Below are 13,770 nucleotides of genomic sequence, written 5' to 3'. Positions count from 1 at the left end.
GAAAAGTGCTCTAAAAATTAAAGACTAAATATACACTAATAAACATCATCCAACACAGATTCAGCCAAAAACTCTTTACTAGCAAAAAATTATTAAAATTTTTATTCCCCTTCCATTGTTTTTTTTTTTTTTTTTTCTTTTAAAGACAGAAGGAAATGCTATTCAAACTATTCATTATCCATCAGAACTTGGTAAAACTTACTAGGACCATGCTGATACCTACCACATAACTTGTTATTTTATAATATTCCTCTTTGCCATGACTATCAAAATTAAGGTAAAATCAGAATATGTGATTTTCCAAACAATTTCAATGCTTCTCTTTTACCTCAAAATGGTTACCCTTCTAAGAATCAGAACTGGATCAGCTCTAATGCCAACAAATCCACTCTGTGTCAAGAATCAGGAGGAATAAATAGATAATGATTAACTATTTTATACCTATATAAAGAGTATAAATTGGCCACAGAAAGTGACTGGGTCACCCACTGAGTAAATATGAGTATAATCTGTTTCTTTCAACGTACACTCTTATGCTAAATACAAGAAACATGACTTTAGAAGACATAATGAAAAATTCCACCGGGTTTCTTCTTAAGCAAAGTTTACAGGCTGAGCAAAGTATACACAGGAATAAATCAAGCTTCATTATCAAGCAGGAAGAGGGAAAATATTCTAGAGAAAAGAAATATACATAATTGTAACTAAGAGACTAATATATGTTCACAGCTGGCTATAAGAACTTCATAATCATTTGCAACATAAGGTTGAAATTCAAAACTGTTGCAAAAGATATTGAACTTATATTCTTTTACTAGTCTATATGATTCCATAATACATTTTTCAAAATGATTAATTAATTATAGCATTAGTAGAAAGAGAAAAAACACAATACATCTTTGACAAAAAACATTCTTAGACACAGCGGACTGAAGATGAATGCCAGAGGACTTGGATCTCAGCTAAAGGATAGTATTCCAGTTACTGAACTTTCAGCAAGTGGGCCTTTTGAACGACATGATCTTCTTCGAAAAGGTTTTCCATGTGTGAAAAATGAACTGTTACCAAGTCATGCTCTTGAATTATCAGAAAAAAATTTCCAGCTCAACCAAGATAAAATGAATTTTTCCACACTGAGAAACATCCAAGGTCTGTTTGCTCCTCTTAAATTACAAACGGAATTCAAAGCAGTACAGCAGGTTCAGCGTCTTCCATTTCTTTCTAGCTCTAACCTTTCAATGGATATTTTGAGGGGTAATGATGAGACTATCGGATTTGAAGATATTCTCAATGATCCATCCCAAAGCGAGCTCATGGGGGAACCACACTTGATGGTGGAATATAAGCTTGGTTTACTGTGATATATGTGTGTGCTGTTCATGAACAAGAGAGGGCATCGTATTGTAGTTGTCTTTTGCTATAATTTGATGTATATGACATTAAAAGTGGTGGCATCTGAGATTCTTTGCCTAATAGTATCAGTGATGATTTGAAATTATTTGAATCTTTGGTTTATGGCTTTGTGGAAATTGAAAACACTAATGGGAGATGATTTAAAGCTTCTAATTTGTGTAAAACAGTGGGCTTTCCTATCTTTCAAAGTGTTTCTAGTGAGTATTAGAATTGTCCACAGGTTCAAGTTCAACCTACCATGTAGGTTTTGCATCAGCTTAATTTCAAATGAATATTACCAGCATTTGAGCCTATACACTTCATGGTAGCATCATTCAAAATAAACATGTATAAGGAACATCTCAGTTCCTGAATGTTTCTGTTTGTAAGCCATTTGATTTGCGAACAAAGGTGTTCAGTAAATTTTGCTTCTGTTCACAAACTGAATCAGGTATCCCCAAAATCATTAAACAAATTAAGTTTATAAACTGAGGTGTAATTGATTTTAGTGGCAGCATTTAAATTGAGTATAGTAAATGTTTGTTGTGTATTGGTATAGCTGATTGGAGTAGTAGTTGCTGTTAACGATGCTATTATATACAACTATAGCTCTACTTTGGTTCTTTGATGTTGAAAAGTTTTGATTTTGGTCTTTAAAGTGAAAAAAAAATCAGCAGATACAGATTTAATGGTTGTACTTCATAGACTTCATATGTACTTAATTTAATCCCAGATAATACTGTTAAACTCAGTTTTCCTTATTCTTTGTGTGTCACAAGATAAATATTTTTAAAAATTACCAAATATTCACATGCATACTATGTATCTATAAACAAATTCCATAATTATTTAAATGAATGCTTACCATGATTACCTTGTATTCTTTAGGAAACTGATACATAAAAATTTAAGATTTTTTAGAACATTAATGAATAGGTCATCTTTTCACTTTTTCTAGAGTATATTTTGATTTTAATTTTTGCAGCAGGTTTTTATTAAGTAAGCTATTGATTGGCAACATTTGACAACGGTCAGAGACATTTTGAGTGTCACAGCTTTAGAGGTGGGCTGCTGCTGTCATCTAGTGGGTAGAAGCAAGGAATACAGCCGAATATCCAACTGTGTACAGACATTGATGTATTATCACGTAACAATAAAATGAAAACACAAAAAAAAAAAAAAAAAAAAACATTCTTAATGAGTCCCCTTCTTTAAATCCACTGATTTCACAAAAATGCCTTTACATATTTTTTTTAAACACCTACCTCTTGTAGAACTGGGATAACAGGTGGCTTTCTCTGCTGCAGGAAGTACAGCACCATAAGAATATATGCATACGAAGATAAACTTCCCCTGGAAGCATCTCCAATATCACAACGCTTAAAAATGAATAAAATTAATTAATGAAATGGTTGAAAATAAAACATTAGAGTACCGACTGTTTTAAGTCCATTTTGTTCATGCACTGAAATGACAACATTTAAAAGGCCAATGAACTTTAATAGAGGGTTAGGGAAACAGTCATTCTCATAAATCACAAGAGAATATAATTTATTACAAAGTCCTATGAAGAATATTCTAGTAATATCAAAATTACAGAGCATAATTCATTTCACCTACCAATTATGTTCTAAGAGTTGTTTTTTGTTTTTGTTTTTGTTTTTTTGTGGAACTGTGGATAGAACTCAGGCTCTTGTGCCAAGCACTTATTCTACTGAGCTATCTCCCCAGCCAAAAAATGTCTGGAAAGACTAAGTTTTGACTGCACTATGGTTGTAGTAGTAAAACAAAAGAAATAATTTAGGTTCTTCAGTAAAGCACAAATTTAAAAAAAAAGCAGGGAAATGTCCATTCAAAAGAATGGCATACATCCACCATTTAAAAAAAAAAAAAAAAGACCACATACTTAGTACAGTGTAGCACATGTTTATAATCCCAACACTCAGATGGCTGAGGCAGGAGGAGTGTCATGAGTCCCAGGCCAGCCTGGACTACAAAGTGAGTTCAAGGCCAACCTGAACTGCATACTGAAAATCTCAGAAAAAACTAAATAAATAAATAAATAAGCTGGTGATACAGCTCAGTGGCACAGTGTCTGCCCAGCAAACACAAGGTCTGTAGTTAGATTCCTGGTACCAAAAAAATAAATAAAATATGCTTTCCTATTCAAAAATATGAGCTTTACAAAATAACCTGACCAAGTAACTTCCCTACTAAAACTCTTTCCCACAGACACATTCATGAAAATCTACTTCCCTAAAGTGGGCATTACATCAAGCTAGCAACAGAGATCCCGCATATAATTTAACATTCAACAAAAGAACGAAACAGCGATGTTATATATAACAAATGTTTTAATAGAAGTATACAGTTTTATTTGTACTGTTTTGTTTTTTCTTGAACAGAAACAGTTTATCTTTAAGCCCAAAGATCAGATTTTCTAACCCAGGAGGTTTTTAATTAGGATATATGTCAACTACCAACCACGCCTAGGTTTGAAAATCACTGTCCTGAGAAATTGTACTAAGACTCTCAGCTTACTGAGAAACTGCACAGTGTACATAGAAGTAGAACACACAGGAAAATAGCTAACATCTTATCTTTATAGACACAAATTCAACCCATCTCACACAGGAAAATAGCTAACATCTTATCTTCATAGACACAAATTCAACCCATCTAATAATCTGTTTTCAAAAGCTCAGGTTTTGCCGGGGAGATACACAAGGTTCTGAGTTCAATCCCCAGGAAGTATAAAAGCTCAGGTACTACTGGGAAGATAAACACGATCACTTAAGCCCAGGAGCTCAGAGCCAGCACCACAGTGAGACTCTGTCTTTTAAATAAATAAGTTGAATTGAGAAAATATTTATCATAGGTCTAACATCAATATTTCACTCTAACAAAGCAGACAGTTAACTTTTTATAAATACCTTAGCAAACACTTTCATAGTATATCCCAAGTACTGTACTCTAGGATCAATAGCTGCGTAAGTAGCTAACATTCTTGTATTATGTTGGGCCTGAAAAACAATTATATATTTGAAAGCATTTCATATTTCTTAATTTTACAAATCAACTAAAAACATATACATGCTAAATAAAATATATATAAATTTAAATTCTAAAATATTTATTAATGAAGGCAATAACAAGTTAACTGACAAAATACTTTTTCCTTATATTGTACTTCTGTATTTGAAATTCTTAAACATGTATGTAACCAATAATCTGTAAACTTTTAAAATGCAAGTATAATGCCAGGCATAGTGGCTCATGCCTGTAATCTTAGAACTTGGGAGGCTGAGGCAGGAGGATCACCGTGAGTTCAAGGTCACCCTGGGCTATATAGTGAATTCAAGACCCTGTCTCAATAAACAAAAAAACAGAAAAGGGGGAAAAAAAAACCCTAGCATAACTATACCTGGCCCATACAGAGAAACTTACCAATGTATTATATAAACTGATATCACCTTCTAAGCCACTTCGCCTGTGTTCAAATTTTACAATAGGCACTTTGGCAGTAGTTATAGGCAAAATGTTTCTTAAACCTGATTTAAAAACAAAAAGCAAGAAAAAGTAGGTTACATAATTTTCATAATGCTAAAAAGTATTTTGTTTTATAGTTAAGATTTAAAAATTTATACCTGGATGTCGCTTAAGAATTTTCGCCAAGTTTTCAATTATTTCCTTACAATTTAACTTCTAAAAAAAAAAAAAAATAGTAAATTAAAATCAGACTCAATATGGTTTGTGTAAATTCTACTTTACCATAGGCATTGCATACTGATAGTGAAAACTTCCAGCCATAATGTGCTATGTAGACTTGTTACTCAAAGTTCATAGACCCATGGCATCAGCACGATTTGGAAACTTAACAAATGCAAAATCTCAGGTCTTTCCTCAGTACTGGATCACAATATGCATTTTTAACAAGACTACAACGCAATTCAAATGTACATTCAAGTAGTATAAGGTGGATTGTAATATGTAAATAAACTAGCGAGGGGTTTGATAAGGACAAAACACTAAATGGTTAAAAACACAAGCTCTAACTTCAGTCAAACTTGGAACAAAAATTTGAACTAAATAGTAAGCAGCGAATATGATTGATTCTTAACCTCTTTCAGCATCACACTAATATTCTATAAAATCAAACTTACCATGAGTTCCCGCTCTACAGAATTACTAGTAGGATTATACAAAACATGTTGATAAAGTATTCAGCAACAACCCTGGCATAAAATGAGTATTTGAAATGGATAAGCTATTTATTATTATGTTGAGAAGGGAAAAAGATAATCCTCCTATTTACCAGGCAACTATTTCCTTAAGGAAATCTTATTGCTACAATTCTTAAAAAAAAAAAAAAAAAAAAACAACAGAAATCAAACTCAGGACCTTGCATTTGCTAGGCAGGTGCTTGTGCCACTGAGCTATAACCCTGGCCCTATCTCTACAATTTCTCTTCACAATTTAAATGTTCATTTTTTAAAAATCAGAAATAGCAGAAATGATGCAACAGTGCTAATCAAAACACAAGGGAAATAAACAAATAAAGGGGGCAGGGAGATGGCTCAGTAGAATAAGCGCTTCCCTGGCAAGCGCAAGGGTCACAGAGGATAAAGATATAGCTTAACATTAGTCTTGACAGTTATCATAACATCATCTTCCCATGCCCCCAGCATGCTCCTTTTAGCTACCAGAAAATAGTAGCCATTGCATATTAACTTGGGAATTTCAAGGAAATCATTAGTTATGAATTTATGCACCATAAAATTAACAAATGGTTTAATTTTTCTCTTACATGTCAGAGATACAATTATAATGAACTTCTAAAGTTTCAATAATGACATATGGAATAAAACATTCATTTTCATTGTTTTAACTTTATATATAAGATTATATATCATATACAAGGCTTTAATAATCAGAAGTATGATTATAAAATTTTACATAGAAGAATAACTCTAGCTTTAACATGGGTAAAAACTATTTTCTAGTCCCTCAATTCTTGCTCTTCAAAATGACAGGTAGTCTCTTTCCAAGTAGATGGTTTTCAGCAGATGTTAAAGACAACAAACAAAATATATGCAACTTTAAAAACTATGTTAACATTAGAATCAATTTCTTACAGTCCAAAATAAATTTACAAGGCATCCTTATTATCTTTAGATCTAAGAATTTAAAAACTACTTTTTGAAAACTACTTCAGAAACACAGTACTCTGTTCTGCTGAAATCTTTTGTAATGTAACCAAGGCTATATTGACACATCTACAGATGCCAGAAGCTGGGTCCCCTCTTACAAGTGGTCCCAAATTTTAAAACATAAATACCAACCAACAGCTATCCTGGTAAAGAACATCTAAGGACCACACTCCTTTTCTACTTGCTCTTATGATGGTCTGAGACACCTCTTCCCTGCTCCATTAGTCTACTGCTTCACTGGAACTGGGATAATCTCATCATCACTAATGAGGCCTGGTACATAAAGAAAGTACCCAATTTTCACTGCTGAGAATGCATTGGGGGAAGGTTGGCTCCTGGCAGAATTCAAGGTAGAATTCAGAAACCTTTCAATTTCAGAAAGTAGTGGTAAAATTCTACAGCACTATTACTACTATATCGCCATGTTATGGGTCTTAAAAAAGTGAGAGTGAAACGTAACAGAAAAAGCAAAACTCTTGAGTCAGACAGCCCTGTGTATAAGTCCCAGCTCCAATTCTTACTAGTTGTATGAACTTGGGACAAGACAGTTCATCACTAAAAACTTCAACATCCTCATCTGTAAAATGGAGGACGGACCTAACACCTACCTCAAAGGTGGGTATAGGAATAAATAATGTATGTATAACTATATACTGGGAACTCAATAAATATTAGTTCAGCCCTCCCATCTCCATGAATTTCTAAAACTTTTATGCTTTTTGTTTGTTTGGATAGTTGCTTTTGAGACAGGGTCTACATAGTTCAAGCTAGCTTTGAACTCACTATGTGGCTCCGACTGGCCTTTAAATCACAGCAATCCTCCTGCCTGAGCCTCTCAAGTGCTGAGATTACAGGGATGTGCTACTACATCTGCCTAAACTCATGCATTTATAACATTGCTTCTATACAAAAAATGTGAGTGCCCCATAATTACAATTTACTTTTATTTTTTTTTTAAATCCAGTTTTGTTTTGTTTTTTTTTTTTACTTTTATTTATTTGTGTGTGTGTGTGGCCAGTTCAGCCCACCAGGGGGCGGGGCTGGCTGGCATGTGGTGCCGGGGGACCGAACTGCAGTCCCTGTGCTTTGCTAAGCTTGTTCTAAGTAGGTGCCCCAGACCACTGAGCCATCTCACCAGCCCCACAATTTACTTTTAGAACACCACCTACTTACAAATTAGATGACTTCTTGCATTTTGTATCTGTAGTAATAAAAGACATCACCAAATAGAAGAGATACAAGAAGAGCTTTTCACTGGTTTAATGAAAACTTCCAAATTAGGGTATTTTTTTCCAAAAAATTCATATAAAATACTTGTGGTTTTGTGCGAGACCACAAGAGAATTGCCTAATTGGCTTTCTCTGTGAGCACTACTGAAAAGTTAATACAGGTGAGATTAGGCTGTTTACCTGGGTGTGTACTAATGGATAATGGAAAGATGAATCTTTTATTACTTTAACTGCTTATACCCATGTTTGAGTGAATAAAAGAAAGATGAACAAACGCTTAGGGCTCTCTGCCTACTAGAGGCAACAATCCTCTGGCTGTCTGCACATTAAACTGACTCTATCTGTCCCATCCTGGTTTGCCCCTGGGTGAGGGTGCTAAACAGGACTAGTAACCTACAAGAGGCACCTGGGTGGGGGAAAGACCAGAGTGAACTGATGCCTCAAGGGCAACACCTAGGACAGGACCCTGGAACTGGCATACAGCTGGTTTGCTACATGACCTGATTTTTGTATTATAAAACCACTGAAACAGGGCCACAGAGATAGCTCAGTGGTCTAGGTGGCTGACTAGGCAAGCATAAGGACCTGGGTTCGATCTCTGATACTGCACACCACACCAGCCCTGCCCCAGACATGCCAAGCTGGCCACTAAGACTGGGCACGGTGGCACATACCTGTAATCCCAGAGCTGGGGTGGCTCAAAACAGAAGGATCACTATGAGTCCAAGCTGCATAGTGAAACCCTGTATCAAATACATTCTAAATTGATACCATTATTGCTTTTACATTTCAAACAGTAATCTTTCTAATGTATTTATACAAAGAATTTTTCATCAGTATTACATAGGAAAAAAATATAGATTCATCATTAGAAAAAATAAACTTCCACATTCCTTCCAAATACTAACTTACCTCTGCATTTTCATGGCCTTCCAGGGTCATACAAATATCCAGATCACTATCACGAAATCCAAATCCATTTTTTGAAGAGCCAAATAAGCACAACCTTGCTTTTTCTAAGCAAAGAAAAAAAGTAAAAGCTTAAAATTAGTAGGGAAAGAGTATCATGATGTCTCTCACATCCTCAAACAAGGTAGTCTTGTCCATTTCTATATCTTAAATAACCTACCCCTGCAAGATATGCTGAGAAATTCCAGAAAATCCACCTGAAGTCCCACATGTTAATTTCAACATGTCTAAACTAAAATATACATTTCACCACAAACCTGCCATTATTCTTGTAATTCATATTCCTCAGCAAATAGTGTCATTGTTTATCCAGTTGCTCATGTCTGAAATATAGGTGAGATTCTTAATAATTCTTTATTAATCTTTACATCCAATCACTGAGACCTTTAACTTCTTCCAACAACTATAAATCCATCTATTTTCATTTATTCTCAATATCACTGCCCATAGTAACAACCAACATTTGAGAATTTAACACTTAAAAATAAACTAGTCCCCTGTAATACCAGTAACTTGGGATGCTGAGACAAGATCACTGCAAGTTCAAGGCCAGCCTCACTACATATTAAATTCAAGCCCATCTTGAACTATATAGTGAGACCCTGTCTCAAAACAAAAAAAAAAATAAATAAATAAATAAATAAAAATAAAGTCCCCCAAAAAGGAAAACTAGTCCTCTCTCATCATAATTCACATAGGTTTAAAACTATCACCTTAGTATACAAGATAAATACGTTTTTCTCTAAAGTTGACTAATCCACCAGATATAATACTCTTGACACTTAGAGGAGTTTTGTTTGGTTTTTTTTTTTTTTTTGAGACAGGGTCTCAGTAGGTAGTTCAGGCTGGTCTTGAACTCATTTTGTAGCCCAGATGGCCTCAAATTCCTGGCAATTATCTTGCCTCAGCCTCCTGATTGCTGGAATTACTGATGAGTGCCACTACACTTGGCTAATATTTATAGAGTTCAATAACTGCTAATACTTAACGCAAATTGTAGCATAATAGGATCAGATTGTTCTGCTTTTTAATTCTTAAGTACACTAAACATTTAGAAACAAAAAAAAATTTTTTTTTCATGTATTTTGTATAGGGTCTCACTACACAGTTCAGACTCATAGTGATCTTGTTTTCAGCCTCCCCAGCGCTGGGATTACAGGCATGCACCACCATGCCCAGACTCTAGAAACCAAAATTATTTGAAGTTCTTCTTCCATCTAGTTCTGATTCCCTACTTAAAATTTCAATGACTGTGATAATCAGCAAACAAAAATGACTGTGAGCTGACAGGACTTAGATATGGCCAATAATTTATACATTAACAAATATTACTTAAGGGGCTGGAGAGATGGCTCAGTGGTCTAAAGCACCTACTTGAAACAAGCTTGGCAAAGCACAGGGACCGCGGTTCGATCCCCAGCACCACATGCCAGCCAGCCCCGCCCCCTGGTGGGCTGAGCTGGCCACACACACACACACAATAAATAAATGTAATAAATAAAAATAAATAAATATTAAAAAAAAAATATTACTTAAAAACAGAATTTTACAAGCAGGGATGATGGCACATGCCTGTAATCCCAGCACTTGGAAGGCTGAAGCAGGACAATACATAGCAAATTCAAGACCAATCTGAACTATATAGTGAGACCCTGTCTCAAAAAAGAATCTTACAGGGCAAGGGAAATAGCTTGGCAGTCTTAAGCACCTGCCTGGCAAGCGCAAGGACTTGGGCTTGATCCCCAGCACCACATGCCATGCTGGCCCCACACCATCCTGGCCCCTGAAACTGAGCGTGGTGGCTCACGCCTATAATCCTAGAGCTGGGGAGGCTGAGACAGGAGGATCACTATGAGTCCACGCTGCGTAGTGAGACCCAGTACCAAATAAATAAATAAATAAATAAATAAATCTTTTTTAAAAAATACCTTATAGCATATGACAGTGTTTACAAGTATAAATGTATTATTAGTTATAAATTAACTATTTTTTCTAACATATGGCAACAAAAAATTTTTGCTTTAGTATTTACTTGCAATATTGGGCAAGTAAATACTAGTTGCCCAAAAAGTTTCAGGGGCCAGGATGGTGTGGGGCCACTGGTATGTGATGACACCTTAAAAGAGACTTATAATAATCTACCACTTCTCCTATCTCTCATACGTTAACAGCACTCATCTTGCTGATGTACTTCTTATTTATTTTCTCCCCTTCTGAAATATATGTTTCATGAAAGCAGGCTCCATGTCTTCTTTTAGTGAGGTATCCTTACAAACTAGAGCAATACCTAATGTATGCTATTCAATAAACATTTCTAAAATAAATGAATGGAATTAAGAGTACATGATTATAAGAATAAATGCAATCAAATTTTAATGTATGACATACCATCATATTCTTTTTGAATAAACTTTTCCAAGCCAATTAAAATTTGCTCCCTGTTGTACTGTTCAGAGAAAGGTGGTGATAATTCATCTAAATTTTTTAAAAGAAAAAGACAATTTTTAAAAATCTTCAAACAAATTTTCAATTTTTTACCCTATAATTTAATTGTAACTTTTCTATTATTTGTTTACATTTATGACTTTCAAAACCATAAATATTACTGAAAATGGGGTAGGACAGCAAAAACATACTTTTAAAGAGCTATATACATTTTCCATAATGATTTTCCCAATGAGACATCTACATTTACTTTTCAAACTATTTTATTCTTTTTTTCAGACACCACTCTCATATCCATAATATTTTTTGCTTTGGCTAACAGAAGTCACACTGTTTAGGCAGCAGATCCATTCAAATTTAACAGATCTTTTAAATGTTCAGTCAAGATTCATTATGTTCCAGATAAAACCATTCTGCTTAACATAACTTGAGAAAGACCTCTTTTTGATTCAATTTCATTTGTTCTCAAACTGCTTACCACCAACTAACATAAGATTTTATACTGTACTTTCAGGTTTATTTATTAGTTATTTCATTTATATTCATTTTACTTCTCCAATAAGACCAGACAGTCCTTACAAAAGTCTTTTTTACATCACTTCCTCTAGACTCACCTGCAAAAGTTACCACGGTAATGGGAATAATACACAACTTACTAAGAATTTGCAAATATAGTATTAAGGTCATTGAAAAGATGAGATACAGCTGACTTTTTTTTAAGGAAGTAAAGCTATTCTATAGAATACTATAATGATGAACACATGACATGCTGTGGTTTAAGTAATTATGCATATGCCATGTGTTAAAGATTTGCTGCTCAAACTCACAGCAATTCTCCTGCTTCAGCTTCTTAAATCTGGCTGCAATACTTAAGCTGTAGGACCCAGTAGGGATCTGCCAGTCAATGAGGCTACACCCTTGAAGGGAACACTGGGATACTACCACTTTCCTGTTCCTTTCTTGCTCATAGCTGTTTTGAGGTAAATGATTTTGCTATGCCACATACTTCCACCATGGTGTGTCACCGACCCAAAGAAACCTCTAAAACTGTGTGTAAAAATAAACCTTTTCTCTTTATACCTGACTTCTCTCAGGTATAATAGAACACTAACTATTGTGTAATACATCTGCTTCTATATAGAACTTTACAAATCAGTCTTAAATGTATGCAAATTCTACAAAATCATGTAGGTCAGAAATCTCTTAAATTATAAACATAGGAAACAATTTCACTCAAGAACCTGGGGGAAAGGTGCTGACTTAAGTAATCGAGTGAAATCTATAAGATTAAGAACAAAGCACTTAATTCTAATACATGAAATTGCTTCTTCTAGCTTAACAGTTCTGATGCTGCTATATAAGTGTACTAAAATTTGATCAATCATCTTCTGGATCTGTGTTCACATTTGAATCTGAAAAAAAATGCAAGATGACCATTGGGCTGTAATTGCTAAAATGGACAGGAAGAAAAAAAAGTAAAGGAAGCAGAAAAGTTACTTAACTTAAGAAAATTGTGCAATAATGGAACCTAATAACATCAAATTAACAGTTTTGGGGGAGGTTTACAAAAAGCTAAAGACTTTAGATTAAGGCTTTAAAATTTATATAAATTATTTATGTTATGGTATTTTGACCTGAAAGTGAACTAGCTATATATTATCTGGAAATGTGTTGCTATATTCAGATAACTATATGATTATATTTTGTTACTTTTTCCTATATTCACTATTAAGTTTTCAGATTTCTTAGTTTTGAATATGACAAATGCATTATTGAGATTCTTTATTCTTTACTATTAAAATATTTTGGATGCAAATTAAAAAAATAAAATAGGGCCAGAGAAATAGCTCAGTAGAGTAAGCGCCTGCCTGGCAAGTACAGGGTCCTGAGTTCAATCCCTGGTACTGCAATAAATAAATAAATAAATAAATAAATAAAATTGATCAATCCAATAAACAGTTGATAGATGGTAAAATTATGTTTCTCTTTGTTGGAGTTTTTAGATTAAAAAGGGGGGGGCTAGAATGAGCCTCATAATATAGTAATGGATCAAGGCCAAAGCTAGCATAATTCAAGTAGCAAGATGCAGATTATATCCTAAAGTATAAAATACATGATTCCACAATGAGACAAATGACTGAACAAATAAAAATAAATGAATTGCAGCTTAATAAAGCTAATCTTTCTACTCGAAAGTACTTACCCAAGAAAATAGACACATATGTGCATCCCCAAACTCATACATAAATATACATGACAAATTTTTAATAACAAAATTTAGAAACAAGCCATACATTCATCAATAATTCACTATAAAAAGAAATTAAACACTGATATACTTAACATGGATAATTTTATAAAAGGATCAATCTCAAAATAACTATGCTGGGGCTGGTGAGATGGCTCAGTGGTCTAAAGCACCTACTTGGAACAAGCTTAGCAAAGCACAGGGACCACGGTTCAATCCTCCAGCACCACATGCCAGCCAGCCCCGCCCCCTGGTGGGCTGAGCTGGCCACACACAC

The 13,770-nt window shown here is 34.3% G+C and overlaps 1 protein-coding gene and 1 pseudogene across 2 annotated transcripts in view; one reads left to right on the top strand and one right to left on the bottom strand.

Moving 5' to 3' along the window:
- Zcchc11 (zinc finger CCHC-type containing 11) overlaps positions 1-13,770 on the bottom strand; it is a 136,457-nt gene that overhangs the window by 32,466 nt on the left and 90,221 nt on the right. The window contains exons 15-20 of one of the 2 annotated variants that reach the window (XM_004639113.2): positions 11,189-11,275; positions 8,744-8,847; positions 5,040-5,097; positions 4,840-4,943; positions 4,326-4,415; positions 2,651-2,771 (exon numbers count right to left, since the gene is read on the bottom strand). In XM_004639113.2, coding sequence (XP_004639170.1) covers positions 2,651-2,771; positions 4,326-4,415; positions 4,840-4,943; positions 5,040-5,097; positions 8,744-8,847; positions 11,189-11,275 — 564 coding nt within the window. Of the gene's footprint in view, positions 1-2,650; positions 2,772-4,319; positions 4,416-4,839; positions 4,944-5,039; positions 5,098-8,743; positions 8,848-11,188; positions 11,276-13,770 lie in introns of both variants that reach the window. The other variant, XM_023724199.1, reaches the window with a different exon arrangement.
- On the top strand, positions 926-1,478 carry LOC101565534 (annotated as a pseudogene).

The sequence above is a fragment of the Octodon degus genome, unplaced genomic scaffold (assembly GCF_000260255.1).
Source record: "Octodon degus isolate 3935 unplaced genomic scaffold, OctDeg1.0 scaffold00107, whole genome shotgun sequence".
NCBI classification, from domain to species: domain Eukaryota; kingdom Metazoa; phylum Chordata; class Mammalia; order Rodentia; family Octodontidae; genus Octodon; species Octodon degus.
Note: the sequence above shows the minus strand (reverse complement) of the source record. Positions and strands in the feature narration are given on the sequence as shown.